General features: G+C 38.2%; 1 protein-coding gene across 1 annotated transcript; it reads left to right on the plus strand.

Moving 5' to 3' along the window:
• The first annotated feature begins 212 nt into the window (after window positions 1-212).
• On the plus strand, window positions 213-821 carry LOC109207889 (RNA-directed DNA polymerase homolog). Its single transcript, XM_019370889.1, has one exon. It carries the CDS (start codon window positions 213-215, stop codon window positions 819-821), a length of 609 nt encoding a protein of 202 aa, XP_019226434.1.
• Window positions 822-16345: the final 15524 nt, after the last annotated feature.

Genomic DNA, 16345 nt, shown 5'->3' on the forward strand with positions numbered 1-16345 from the left:
TTGCTTGCCTTCATCCATGCAGATATGACGGGAATCCCCAAGGAGATTGCCACACACAAATTAAACGTTGATCCATCCTACCCTCGGTAAGGCAGGTCAGACAAAAATTCAACCCTGCCATCAACGATGCCGTCCACAAGGAGGTGGGAAAGCTATTAGAAAATGGCTCCATCAGGGAGTCGAAATACCGCAAGTAGATTTCCAATGTAGTGATGGTCAAAAAGAAAAATGAGAAATGGAGGATGTGTTTAGACTTCACGGACTTGAACAAAGCATGCCCGAAGGATTCGTTCCCGTTACCAGATATCGACCAACTCATTGACGCGACAGCCAGGCACGAGCTGTTGAGCTTTTTGGAATCTTTCTCGGGCTATAACCAAATACTTATGAAAGAAGAGGACCGGGATAAAATTACGTTCATCACCTATCGAGGAACATATTGTTATAGAGTCATGCCATTCGGGTTGAAGAAAGCAGGAGCTACCTATCAAAGATTGGTCACAAAAATATTCAAAGATCAGCTTGGCAAGACCATGGAAGTATATATCAACGACATGCTGGCCAAATCCGTAAAGCCGGAGGACTATATCGACCATTTGAAGGAAGCTTTGAGACGGTACATAATGAAACTAAACCCAGAGAAATGCGCGTTTGCCATGGCCTTGGGGAAGTTTTTGGGTTTCTTACTGTCACAACTCGAAGTCAACCTAGACCAAATCAAAGCTATTGAAGGTATACCAGAGCAATTGACTACTAAGAAGCAAGTCCAAAGGTTGACTGGTCGAATTGCCGCCCTATCGAGATGTCACGATCCAAACTGATGGGCCACAACGGGCACCCGGTACCTTTCTCAACTTAGTACCAGCGTAACGTGTCTTTCGTATCATACTATCATATGTAAATGAGTCGAAAAGGCTGTCGTGAGATAACTAGAATAAAACATGAGGAAATACTCGACATAGGACGGCCCAACATGATGTACCGACTTATACATATGATATACGGGCCTATAAGGTCGACATGATCATTTGTATACTCAAAACATAGGCCGGCAAGACCATACAAGTATCCATATACATAACATCTGTCTACAAGCCTCTAAGAGTACATAAATGTCATAAAGGTCGGGATAGGTCCCCGCCATACCAATCAATACATGTCCAAATCATACTGACCAAATAGGCAAATCCTGAGCAAATGGAGTGCACCAACGCCTTTTGCTAAGCTGATAGCCTACTTGGAGGATTCTCAACTTGTCTATCGACACCTGCGGGCATGAAATGCAGCGTCCCCAGGAAAAAGGGACGTCAGTACAAATAAAGTACTGAGTATGTAAGGGACGAAACCAATATATAATAGACATGAAAGAAACATAGAGGAAAAGACCCAACCTGTAAGTCTGAATAGCTCTGTGAATCATGAAACATTTATAATGTTATGCATATGCGTATAAATGTCATATCATGCATAGGATATGCGTACATAATATCATCAAGCCTCTGAGGGCATCCTATTATATCATCTCGACCACAGTGGGTAAAATCATCAATGTATACCAGCTGATCAGGTGGTGGTGCGTATATAACGCCATAACCTTTCCCCATACCCCATATACATATAATATTCGCGTATATAACACCATCTGGTCATGGGTCAATGTACATGTATAACTGAATGTAGTGCACATGAAGTAGGTCAATAAGATCTCTCGGGATGTCTTAAGATAAATATACCATCGATTAATATCATAAAATAAACTTTATCAACTTACGTATTTTCTGAAACCCATGAACAGACGATATAATAATAGGACACATGGGGAATCAAGAACATAGACACCCTTACTACTTCTAGGAATAGAGTCATCTGTGAAAGTTCCGCATTTGCTCGTTTCGTGTGTATCATATGGATCATGCCAAAAGAAAAGAAGGGATAGCCTCAACATACCTGAGCCGATTTTCTTGACAATCCCTCTAACACACATCAATCGCGAAGAAACACGTAACGACTGATCGAAGTAGGGTAAAATTCGTATGATGTTCTTGAGAAAGGTTATACCGGACTCCTTTAGAATTGCAAGTCACGTTGCTATTACATTATGTAGTTTCGTCGGAATGCTTTGTGTCTCCATCTGTTACTAAGCAAACATAAAACATCACACTTAAAGATGTAGGAAGATTTCTTATCATTGTGAATTGTAGGCCCCACTTTTGTGGATTACTTTGCCCAAAAATCCCCTAAATATGCCACCTAGCCACATAAACCAAAGAGTCGTTGTTTGGTCTTGCTAATATTACCCCTTGCTACCACGTTGGGGGTGATGTTTCCACCAAATAATTATCCACCCATTTCTAATTGATTTGTTAACTTCCCAGTTAAATCAATAATTAACCCATTACAACATAATTAGTTAATACCTTATTTTACTTAAAATACTAATCACCTTTAACATACATTATACACCTCACTATCATGCTCATGTGGCACCTTGTATGGCACTAGTGTCACGTCCTTAGTTTTTAACTAAGTACACGTGTGGCACTTGACAACTCGCTCACGATCTTGCACAGCTTGCTCACGCTCTTGCTATGCCAAGTCAGCCTTGCTACACTCAAGATCGCTAAGAGAATGATAGAAAGAACACAAGAGAATTGTTAAAGGAAGCTTTGTATTAGAGAGAACTTGAATTGTTTGCTTGATGTATTACAAATGAATGGCCCCCCCTATTTATACTAATCACCTAGGGGCTAGTGTGTAAATAATAATTGTTCCACAAGTCCTAAATATTTACAAGTAAGTCCCTTCTCTAGAATTTTCTACAAGCCTAGAAGATTCCAAGGACTTTCCTAGCAAATCCATAAGGATCTAGGGTCTTCCTAAGGATATATCCATATTTCTCTAGAATCTTCTCACAAATGCTAGCCTTCCTCTTATGTAAGCTTCCACATGGCATTAATATATGCCAAATGGCGCCTATGTGGCATGATGACATGGCGGATCATCACACTAGTCCATAAATACCGGGTATTATAGCTTGGACCGTATTTTATCCCAAATTGACAACCTTCAACAAAACTTATTTTTTTTGTTTTGCTTACCCTCTAACCTTCACGACACTTACTTATCACCTGTTATAAATAGTATAAATACTTATAACCTCAAAATTAATGTCATTCCCGACCCTACGTCGATTAATTTACGCCGAAACTTTAACGTACAAAAACGCAAAATATAACACGAGAATCATCTCGCGTTCATCCGCAGATGTCACAAGATTTTTCGACGTACTCAAAAAGGATAACATCCTTGAGTGGACTCCCGAGTGCATACAAGCTCTGCGAGAGCAAAAGGCATATCTGTCATCACCACCTCTACTCGTAAAGCCCGAATGCTGGGATTATCTCCTCGTCTACCTGGCCATCTTTGAGTGGCAGTAAGTGCAGTCCTGATCTTGGAAAGTAAAGGTATGCAATCTCCCATTTATTATATTAGCAAAACACTTGTAAACGTCGAAACGAGGTACCCACACCTCGAGAAACTGTCACTGACACTAGTCATAGCTTCACGAAAGCTTAGACCATATTTCCAGGGCCACCCTATCGCGGTCGTTACTTCCTTTCCTATGAGTGGCATTTTACATAAACCCGAATTATCGGGGAGGCTGGCCAAGTGGGCCATCGAGCTAAGCGAGCACGATATCACATATCAGCTGCAAATAGCGATAAAGTCGCAATTGCTCGCCGACTACATCGCAAACTTCAGCGCAAAGATAATGCCTGAGGTCGAGAAGGAATCCATCCAAGCTTCTCTCCAAACACAAGACCTCTGGGTCCTATACACCGACGGCGCATCCAATGGTTCCGGATCCAAACTGAGACTCGTACTCAAGGTCCCTACCGGCGACGTAATTTACCAGTCCATAAGATGCCCAGATATGACTAACAACGAGCCGAGTATAATATCGTAATTGCAGGATTAAGACTAGCACTCAAGTATAGAGCGAAGCGATTAAAGCTCCGTTGTGATTCCCAGCTCGTAGTCAACCAAGTCACAGGGATTTTCCAAATCAAAGAATAAAGGTTGCAGAAATACTAGACCGAGATCTGTTTGTTGCTGCCCAAGTTCGAAGAATGTCAACTCGACCAGATCCCACGTGCTTAGAATGTAGAAGCAGACGGCCTTACCAAATTAGTCACAGCCACCAAAAATATCACGATCGGGGATAAAAGTGTAGTCCACCTCTCAACTCGTCGCTAGACCAAATCAAAGGTAAGATCTTAAAGTCTAACTTTGCATTGGCGCAATTACATTATCGCCTACTTGTAGGACGACACGCTCCCAAAGACAAAAAAGAAGCAAAAAAACTAAGAATGCAGGTAGCCAGATACAACCTCCTCCACAGCGACCTATACAAGAGGACATACGCTGGCCAAATGTTTGGGCCCAAACCAAACCCAGTGCGTCCTTGAAGAAGTCCATGAAGGCCATTGCGGCGCTCATTCCAGCGATCGAGCGCTCGTTATATGTCTCATACAGGAAGGATACTACTGGCCCACCATGAAAAGAGACGCCAAAGAATTTGTGAACAAATACGAACAATGTCAGAGATACGCCCCAATAATTCATCAAGCAGGAAAACATCTCACTCAGTTACTTCTTCATGGACGTTCATCAAGTGAGGAATGGGCATCGTGGGCCTCCTCCCAGCAGGGCGAGGTAATGTACGGTTTCTTTTAGTTTTAACTGACTATTTCTCTAAATGGGTGGAAGCAGGAGCGTTCGCCCCAATACGCGAACAAGAGGTAATCACTTACATATGGAAAAACATCATGTGCCATTCAGCCTACCCAAAGATATCATCTGAGACAACGGATCCCAGTTTACGGGAAAGAAAACTGACATATTCTTTGAGAAATGGCATATTAAGAGAATACTTTCAACCGCGTATCACCCAGCAAGTAACGGGCAGGCAGAATCCTCCAACAAGTCCATATTAAACATCATGAAGAAAAAGCACGAACACGCCAAGGGACTATGGCTGGTAATACTCCTAGAAGTATTGTGGGCATATAGAACCACCCCGAAGACTAGCACAGGAGAGACGCCCTACTCTCTGGTCTACGAACCGAAGCAGTATTATCGGTCGAAATTAGAGAACCCAGCCTAAGCTATTCCCACGAAAGCGACACTTCCAATAAAGAGAGTAGAAGCAAGAGCTCAATGTGATCGACAAACGAAGAGATATGACGTACATAAGAATGGTCGCCCAAAAGCAGCAAGCAGAGCGTTACTACAACAAGAAGGCAAAGGTCCGGTCGCTCAAAGTCGGATGTTGATACCCAATTTCGCCCTTATATTCTATAAAGTATTCCATATACTTCCAAAATATCATTTTGCATGATTATCCTATTTACAAGAGTCATTTAAGTATTTTCTACAATTTTCTATGATTTTTAAAGCTTTAAAATTGATCTTCTCGCATTTAATTTGTTCAAGTATTTATAAATGATCCCTTTAAATTATTTTAGGGTGATTTAATCATCCAAATTTATCATTTTATATCATTTTATACCCACATGCATTTTATAATATTTCATCGCATTTTACATAACTAAATTTGAATTTTATCTACGCTAGTTACAATAATAACCTATATTCTTACATAATTGTGTTTATTACATTAATTATGCTAAAATATTTATAATATTGAGTAATTATTTTTAAGAATTATACCAATAAATAATTTTATTATTATTTCAATAATTTATTTTTTATGAATTTCGAGTATTTAAATTGTAGCCCAATTTTGAGCTAATTTGGACCAAAACCCGACCCAAAAATACCCGGCCCATCTCTTTTATCCATGGCCCAAACCAAACGACCCGTCTCAATGACCCGTCCCACTCTTTCATTTAATCTTGGCCATTGATCTTAGAGATCAACAACCCATAAATTATCTCCCCCTTTTTAATTAACCTCACCTAAACCCTAACCTCATTTTTACCCGTCCGCCGCCCCAGATCCTCTCGAAACCTCTCCTCTCCTCACAACCTTAGTCGCCGCCTTCAACTCTTCTCCGAATCTAATCCATTAATGGATTCTTACCATTCATGGATTCTTACCATGAATATGGTATTACTTAGTACTTGCCCGGTTTTGGCAAGTATCAATCTTCCAAATCAAGAGAAATCAGACTTACTCCTCAAGATTCATACACTTTTCGTCTATGTACGTCCATGGCAAGATTATACGGGTCAGATTTAACAAGATTCTTCGTCCAATCTGTGATTTCGGGAAAAATTAGGGGTTGTCTAATTTTTACTAATTTGATTCTTAATCGATTCTGCATGCTCTTTTTAACTAACTGTGTTTCCTTGTTTGGATGTTCAATTTTTGCCACTATATAAACCCCCCTTCCCTGTTTCTCTAACAGACCTTAATGACTACTGTTATTCTCTCACTCTCACTCTTTCTATACTATTTTGCACTCTTGATTGTGGCTGGATGAAAACCAAAGCCACCGTAATCCTCTCTATCAACCTTCCTAGTTCGAGCGCTGCTCGGGGAACGTTTAAAGCTCCTATGAACCCTAACGCACAAGGGTTTGGGGTCTTGTTGTTCTCTCTTTGCTACTGGTACTAAAACTGTTGCTGGCACTTGGTTTTCTCCTCAATTTGTTTGTTAAATATGCAGACCGGTAAGTGTTTAGTCCCTCACAATTCTACTTCCTTCTGTCTGTATTTATATTATGTGCATTAGTGCTACTTGGATTTCTTTGAGTTAATGTGATTTCGATATTATTCCACTTCGTATACAATTTTGCTTGTCTTCATACCATTCTGAATTTTTAGTAAGCTTCAACTCTATTTAGGTCCTAATCTTAGAATCATGAGTAGTTAATAAAGTTGGTCCTTGCTCTCCTTATGTTTGCTTGGTTCGAAATATTTACATTATACTTGATTGATGTCTAGTATGAGTGTATCTTCATACCTTGCTTTGGATTCTTATGTTAAAACTTATTAGAAATTAATGCTTGCCTAGAATTTATTCGAATGTGCTCTTCCTTCTTCATTCTAAGTCATTCATGCACAAATTGCTACTTGTTCACTTTCTTAAAATAATCATGTGAATTATAAACTTTTCAAGCATGTTTCTCTGCCATTTGTGAACCCCAACCCTATGCTATAGCTCCATGCTATATTACAATCTCGTTGCCACAAATACTGTTCTATAGGCCGATTCCTGCTAGTGCTAGGTTTGCTCAAGTTTAATGCCTAGAGTAGCCCTTGATATGTATAATTGAACCTGATGTATGTGATCAACTTGCATCCTCAAAATTAAGTACTTGCTTGCTAATTAGTTGTTATGTTGAGTTTGAGATATTGTTGACCCTGAATTTCTTTAATAAGTTTTTCTTATTAACACTTATGCTTGCCATGAACTAACCTACAATTCTTAGTCACATTTGCCTCGCATTCTCATGTTGAGGTCTTCTTGGGAAGGTTGTTGTTGGTATCTTCCCCAAGGGTGCCTCTTGAGCATGTCATTGTTACTTGTTAATCTTCTTAGAATAAATGAATGCCCCTGCCTGCCTTGAACTCTCATGCTTAGTTCCTTTACTTTAAGGAGTCTTGTTTGCCATATTCCTGCGACTAACCATGTGTATCCTAAGAAGTCTGTTACTTTGAACCTGTTTACTAATATGAAAGCCCATGTATATGCCCATTCTATGTATTATGCATGCCCTCTACACCTTATGTTCTTTATGTGAAGTATAAGTGTGTGCCTTATTCTTGGGATGGTTAGAATTCTTGCTAGTTTTAGCATTAAGGGACAAATGTGCATATGTTCCTCCTTAGAATTTATTTATCCTAAATGATCTTGGTTTGTATGAGTTTCCATTCGTGTCTTCATTAGCTGTAATTGATAATGGATGGGCAAGAGAATTATTTTGTTGTTAGGCCTGGACTGCTGAATCTGATTCTTGGTACTGTGGTTGTGAGCATACTATCTGCGCTTGGGATATGGGCATGTTCGAGTTTTAAAGCCTATTTGAAGGCCTAGAAAGTACCGTTGGGTTATTTTGTACTTATTCTAGACATGTAATTGTTGTATTTAGGCATGCAATTACTCTATTAAGTATGTAACTATTTATTATTCTATTTGGCCTGTAATAATCCGTAACAGCGAATAATGGAGAATTAGTAAAAGTGGGGGGGGGGGGAGGGGGGCTGGATACTTTAACTCTCGCATAAAATGATAGAAAACATGCCAATAGGATCTAAGTGCTTCATTTGCTCAGCATACTCTATTTTATGTGTTGCTAGATAGCATGCCTATAGGATATAAAATATTTTATTTTGCCACTTGCTCAATATGCTCTACTATGTATTGTGGGATAGCATGCCTATAGGATCTCGTTTCAATAACCAAGAACTATTTACATTGATATCATTCGCAATTATGCGTCTCACCTAGAAAGCATGCCAATAGGACTAATGAAACGAACATGTGTTTAAAATAACTTATTCCCAAATCTGACCACCTAGGGTTCATGCCTATAGGACTTCGATTGAGATCACTGCTACTGCTGTCCTTATCATACTGTTTCCTATTGGAATAACATGAAATTAGTGGCTGTTCTCAATTATTTTGTTGCCTGGATGTTATTATATAGACACCATGCCTATAGGATTTCGCTATTTATTTAGAAATCATCTCTATAGGATCAAAGACAAATAATTATGCGTTTTCGACGATCCCATATGTCTAGTCATAACTCACCTAGAGATCATGACTATAATGTTCTAATAAATCATTTGTTAAATCGACAGTTCATACTATCTTATGTTAACTCTTGGGTCATCCAACCACATAGAAACCATGCATATAGGTCTTGAACAATTTTAATGTACCTTGACTCCAAGTCTGCCTGCCTACATCCGTTCACTTAATAATCTAGAACATTGTTAACATAAACTCATGACTGTTTGTGTACATTTGCGCCTGTGTGTGGAGCCAATTTGAGCCCTTAACTGTTAACTATGTGCAGTCCTACTTGTGCGCCTAGTTTTGTCATTTTTGAGCATCCTAAGTATATTCTAGAACCACTAAAGTAGTATGTCCAATGCCTCTTGGACCATAGCATGGGACGGGTAATGCACGCATAGGACGCGGCTTAGAATTGAACTAGAGCGCTTTAGGTAAATAACTTAAATATAGTAATTGTGTAGCAGGAGATAATAGTCTGTGCCCGCTGAATAATATGAGCAAACCCTACCCTAAGAGAGTTGCGAATTATTATTTATGTTATACGGGGTGATCCTTTAGACCAAAAAACTTAGGACCCCTTTATATGCTTGTTGCTCGCGCCTTTGTTTCATTGAACTTAGAACAATTAGGATGTATCTTGTAACCTCCAAAGACTTGTACTGATCGTTTACTAATATAGTCTAATTCTTCTTATGTGAAATCCTCTTCACACCTGTTTTATATCATAGCTGAACATTTAAATTACATGTCTTCCTTCACTAAAGTAATCACATAGGACAATTATAACCCAATAATCCCAAATAGCATAAATTTCAGCCGGGACCCACAGTTGTGGACCTCGAAGAATGCCTAGTACCTTCTCTTCGAGGTAATTTGAGCCCTTACCCGATCTTTGGTGATGCGGATTAGTTAAAATAGAGTTATTTGCTAATAGGTGCCCTAACGCACCTTAAAATCGTTAGGTGGGGACTCTCCTCTTTTAACTAATTTAATAGAGTTGTCACCTACGAAACTCGCTCTCGAAGAAAATAGGACGCGACATCGGGGACTATATACTCAAATCCAAAACCCAAGCAAGCAGAGATCCACGGGAAGGCCAATTGGGAACAAGCTGGGACGACACATACAAAATTACAGTCAAAGCAATCAAGGGTTCATTCCAACAAGAGACAATGGAAGGAAAGCAATTACCAAACAATTAGAACATCAGCCACCTCAAATACTTCAACTTCTAAAAGGAAGAAGCACTCCCAAGTCATACCTTTTTTTCCCTAACTTGAGTTTTGTCCCATTAGGGTTTCCAGGGAGGTTTTTAACAAGGCGACGAAAGGGACACTTTGAGTCGAAATATGTGAAGGAGGGTCTACTTTCTCTTCATTTGCCGACTCCTCAATACTCTCCAAGTCGAACAATGACGGACTAGATAGACTGGGACTGGACGCCAACCAATGCCCAAAGTTTGTAACTTTCTCCAATCATGTAATCAAAGCAACAACGTCAAAGTAATAGAAACTTACGTTTATCAAAACCGCCTTAACAAAAGGTTAAGTTCGACCCAACTCGAACAACACCTATCGGCCCTCGATCGCACCTTAACAAAAGGTTAAGTTCGACCCAACTCGAACAACGCCTATCGGCCCTCGACCGCACCTTAACAAAAGGCTAAGTTCGACCGAGCTCGAAAAACACCTATCGGCCCTCTGTCGCACCTTAACAAAAGGTTAAGTTCGACCCAACTCAAACAACACCTATCGGCCCTTGGCTGCACCTTAATAAAACGTTAAATTCGACCCATCTTGAAATACACCAATTGGCCCTCGGCCGCACCTTAATAAAAGGTCAATTTCGACCCGGCTCTAACAACACCTATCAGCCCTCGGCCGCATCTTAACAAAAGGTTAAGTTTGACCCAGCTCGAATAACACCTATCGACCCTCGGCCGCACCTTAACAAAAGGTTACGTTCGACCTAGCTCGAACAACACCTATCGGCCCTTGGCCGCACCTTAGTAATAGGTTAAGTTCGACCCAGCTCGAACAACACCTATTAGCCCTGGGCTGCCCCTTAATAAAAGGTCAAGTTCGACCCAGCTCGAACAACACCTATCGGCCCTCGTCCACACCATTAACAAAAAGTTAAGTTCGACCGAGTTCGAACAACACCTATCAGCCCTCGGCCGCGATTTAACAAGAGGTTAAAATTTGACCAAATTTGAATAACACCTATCGACCCTCGGCCACGTTTCAATGGAAGGTTAAATTTAACCAAACGAGAAGCTAAGTCCAATCAAGTTCAAACTTAACCAATCGATCCTCAGACATATTCGATCTGTTGAAGGCCAATTTTGACCCTCCCCTTTTAAAATGAATTTATTCACGCATAACAATTTGCAATAAATGCTTTAAAGGTATTTTTTTAGTAATGAATATCTATTATTATAAATTAATTAAGTATTAGTTTCAAAATTAATTACATAGTACTAATGTTGTGTATGTACAAAGATATTTACTATTATAAAATAACTTTTGTATGTCCGTCACATAGGTTTTATAATTTGACAAAATTACTCCTTAATTATCAAAATTAGGATACTTTATTAATATTTTAAAATAAGTGATACAATTTGAAATACGTGTCATTTATAGATAATATAATGAGTAACACATAATAATTATAATTTCATCATATTTTATTAAAATTGTTGAGTTTATTTAAATTAATTTTAAAAGAGATTTAAAACTAAAAGGCTACAATTATAATTCCTTAACCAAGCACAAAGTGGCTATTCAATAAAATTATTTTTGGCCCAAATACGAGGCCCAAATCGAAAAAAACCCTGTCCAAACACCTCATCCCCTTCCAATTGGCAATTATTACCACTATCTTTGACCTATCGCGACCTGACATGTCACCTGTTGATCCCACTCACAAAATAAACACAAGAGATCTGAATCGTTGATTCAAACCATCAATGGTCACAGATTATTCCCTATTTTATGTTTAAATCTCAATCCACTATCAGAATTATCTCAACCGTTGGATCACACATATCCAAAGGTCCCCATATTTTCCAAAATTGATTTCTCTTAATATGTAATGCCCCGATTTATCAGGGCCGTTGATCAAATGATCCAATGGCCCAGATCTTTTCCCCGCATTCTAACTTGGAGACCAACCGGTCTCACATCCATATCCTAATTAATTTCACCTCACCCAGCCGCCTTTCTTTCCTCTTTTTCTCTATTTCTCTCATCTGTCCTAAACCCACATCAATCAACAGACCTTGTACAAATTGGTTCAAGGTCGTGAAATCAACCTCAAATCTTCTCATCTGTCTTCCATATCCAGGATTCCCGCTGAACTTTTGCCTATTTTCATCACCAAATCAAATCTCCGAAAATCCGAACTCTAATCTCAAAGATGAAACTTCAAATCGTTACTGATCTTTCGAATCCATGGAATGCATGGCTATTCTTTTTGTTCCTGTACTCTCAGTCCTGTTGTTATTTCCGTTTTCGCCTTTCACTTTCAAAACCCTAGTCGAAGAAATCAGACCCCAAAGGTGAAACTTCAAACTCGCATGTTTCTTCCTTCGTTCTTTCAAATGGAAGCAAGCAGGAAGTGTTAGCCGGCTTCATCATCAATATTTAACACCCAGAGGTCAAATGCATTGACCTCTGGGTATTAGGGTTCTGACCGATGGTTTCTTGTGCCTCAGCTTTCAACGATTTGCTCCACTTCAGTACTAGGTAAAATCATTACTGGATATTCACTTCTGTCTTCTGATTTTCACTTGATTAGCTATTATCATCTACCATGTGTCACTCTCCACTACTGATTTTGAATTCGTGAAGCCCTAGAGCATTGAATGCCACTATAAAAAGGGGTCTTTAATGTTCTTACGAACATACAATCTAACCCAACAAACTAGAGCAACCAAAACACTAAACATTCATAAACACTAAGAAATTAGGGTTTCTGATAATTAGGTCTCTTACTGTTTTCTTCTCTTTTGTCGAGTTCTTTGTTGGTTCAAGTTTGAAAGCTTTCTCGGATCTTTGAGCAACAAAGGGAATTCGCTTGGTCTGCTTCCTTAAGAAGGTCAGCACCTTTCTTTCCCTTTTCTTTGTTCATCTCTCTAAAATAATTTAGATATGTCAATGTTAAGTTCCGTAGATTATAATTATGTTGTACGTGTTGGACATGTTTGATAGTTATGTTTTGTTAGTATAATGATCATTTATGATTAGCCTGTTCTGTTATGATTCATTAAGTGATAATTGATTACTTGAAAGATAATTATTGATCTTTGTTTTAAGCTTTCTTATAGTCTCCATGCCTAAATTCTTTTATGTTTGTTTTCAATGTAGGCTTCATAGTTCTTAGTGACTTATAATGAACTCATTCCTGTTTTATCACACATTTGAAATTTTATGAGTTTTAAAAGCTAAGTGTGTTATTTTATAGTTATTGAAACCTGAATTTATTCAAGACTTATGTCCTTGTCCCTTAATCTTAAGTTTGAACAATGTTCGAGAACTTTTTTGTCTACCTGTGTTTGTTAAAACTGCTTTTGAATTAGCACTATGGTCTATATTCTGTTTGATTACTAGCATTGATAAACCAATCATGTTTATGTTACCCTTTCACCAATGATACTATTATAATGTCCACCTCTGCATATCATTTCCCTGCATTCTATATGTTTATAGTCAGGTTCGCTATGTGGTAATCTTAACTGATATACCATATGTCCATATCACTTAATTAAGTTGAAAGAATCTGAGTACCTAGATGCTTTCTTCTCTGTATCTATACATGTTAACTCTAAGAGTGATATCTGAGCTGTCACTAGGACTTTCCCATGATCATGTTCAATTGTTGTATGCATATGAAACGTATCTTACTTATATCAAGCTGTTTCTTTTTCATGAATCTTTGCTACCTATACATTCTGTAAGATTAACTATTTTCCTCTTTTTAGTGTAATTCATGATTTGTTTGGATAAAGTAACCTAGTAATTGTTGCATAACTAGGTTTGTCTGTTTCATAATCAGTTGAGATCTTCATACACATGTGCAGTACATCCCTGTCCTTAGTCTTTGATTCCCCTATTGGTTTTTGAAAAGTCTGCATGCACGTATAGTTAGCTTATCTCTCATGAAGAAAGGATTTAGGCTTACTGTTAAAAAATTAAAGCATGGTTACTTCATACCTATATGCTAAGCTAGATTCATGTTGAGTTTGAACTTGTTTGATACAATGTTTTCACCTCCTCTCTCCACGTTCCTGATCAGTTTAATTCTATAATGTGTAAAGTTCCTATACCTGTTTGAGGTCACTACCTCATTTATTCTGCCCATAAGCAGTTGACTGAATGTTGCTAGCCTTTGCTTAATTCTGCAACACCATACTCTATTTTGAATCATGCTCAGTCATCTTCCTACTGTTGATCTAAAACTGGATTTGACTCTCAAATCTTATTGAAGTCCATTTGTTGATATTGTTTACACATGCTAGCTGGCTGACACTATTAGAAACTTGATCATGTTGATACCTTAGGGAATTATGTTTAAATTCGTGAGTGTGTAATCATGATAAGAATTCAGTCCCATGACCTTAATTATATCTCAGAAATAAATGTTGACTATGACTGTTGGTTTGAATTTGTTTTGATGTCTTCAAGTACCAAGTAATATTCCTAATATCTGTTTATGCTATGCCTTAGTGATTCATTCCTGCAATGGTATGATTGTGAAACCTCCTTGTGTCTATATATATTCTGAACTTGGTCCCTCTCCCTTTAGGTTTCATTGATATGAAGTCATGTAGAATAGTCTGTATTCTCCTAGATTATTCTTATTGAGGGAAAAATTTATATGTTGTGATAGGTAATACTTTAGTATTTAGTTCGCATTGGAAGGGCCTCATTGGTACTTAAACCCATAAGGAAAATATGTCGTTAGTGATTAAGGGTATTTGGGAGCGGAGTTCGACTTTAGGTTGGGCTGCCCTCCTCGGCACAAGCATTACCCTGGGACTTGAGTCCCTTGTCAACTTTGAAGTGTCGGAGAATCCAAAGGGAGCATAGACCTTGAGTGGGGTTTCCTCCTTAGCTCTTAATTCATTGACACATTCAGTTCTTTAAGGGTTTAGTGTTTAATGACAACGAAAGGTTTCCAATGAGAATTATTTGCTAGGTAAAACCGCCACATCAATATATTATTTCCTCTACTACAATTAATCTTGTTCTTGTTTTAATTAACTGTTTATGTATTTATCATGTGCATCAAAATGTTCTGTAGCTGGAATAATGTTAAATGTATTGGATGTATATCTAATGACTTTCTTATTTTTCACATGTACATCTGTTTGGGCATCTGAGTTCCTGATTAACTCAGGCCCAATTCCAGCTCTATTGCACCGCGTCCAGGGGTCTAAAGTCAGCTGTGTTTGTTCTTCCTTACTACTGGGCCTATTTTCTTGAGGCCCAATTCCAGAGTCTAGTCCTCTTTCCCTCAACTCCTTTTATCATTATTGTTGCCTCATTAATTTATTTACTGCCTCTATCAGTATAATGTTAGTTGTATTTGTTATGTCTTTAAAATTGATTTATCTCTCATGTATATAACACTCGTATATTAGAACACATGTTTTTTTATTCTTCATGCTTTAATGTCATGTGAACTTAGGCAAGCCTTAAACAATATAGGGTTTTAAAAGGGAAAATTAGCTAATAGTAGATCCTTAATTCGCTAGTTGTAATCTGTTCGCTAACTATTATATTCTGTTGCTCACCCTTCTCTTCTTTAAAAGATTTAAAATCCAGAACGTAGTGAAAAGTAGCTCTATTTCTAAAAGGAAAACTGGATTTCAGCTTTCGTTTTCTCGAAAGAAAATCAGAACTTTAGAAAATCGTCGCCTTCAAGGAATTTCCAGCAAATGAGCCTTTTCTTTAAAAATCCTATGAATCTAAGGTAAATTCTAGATATGCTTTTTTCACAAACATCCTTTTAGCATTATGTAAATAACCATTCCCCAAATCAAAAGCGTTTTCACAACTTAGTCTCTTTTATAAACTTAAAAGATCTAGACCACTTGTGTATCAATTTTAAAACTCTTTTAAAATCTCTTTTGAACCCTTTCACAGATTCATACTCCTTTAACGCTCCGTAATCTTTCTATATAGTCCTTAGGTGCATAGTAAGCAACCTTCCTTATTATTAATCAAAGTATTTTACAGATAATTGATCCCAAACTTAGTCTAAATCCTATGGAGCTACCTCAGGTAGATTTTAAGGGGTGCCTAACCCCTTCCCCTTAGAAGAACAAGAACCCTAATCTCACCGGTTAGAAGATTAATAAAGAACATGACTTAGTAATTAAATAGGTACCCTAGTATACCTTCAAATAGTAGGTGGCGACTCTCTTTCATCAACAATAGAGAAATCACAAGTTGAATCATGTCTTTACTAGTGCAAAAGAGGGTGCAACACGATCTATACGGATAAAGGGATGATTCACCCTATGGCTATTCAACCCAAAGACTACGACCAGTTAGAGAACGACAAC

The sequence above is a fragment of the Nicotiana attenuata genome, unplaced genomic scaffold (assembly GCF_001879085.1).
Source record: "Nicotiana attenuata strain UT unplaced genomic scaffold, NIATTr2, whole genome shotgun sequence".
Taxonomy (NCBI): domain Eukaryota; kingdom Viridiplantae; phylum Streptophyta; class Magnoliopsida; order Solanales; family Solanaceae; genus Nicotiana; species Nicotiana attenuata.

Bases quoted from the DNA above. Each gene is read 5' to 3' on its own strand.
- LOC109207889 (XM_019370889.1), top strand. From the start codon at position 213: ATGGTCAAAAAGAAAAATGAGAAATGGAGGATGTGTTTAGACTTCACG.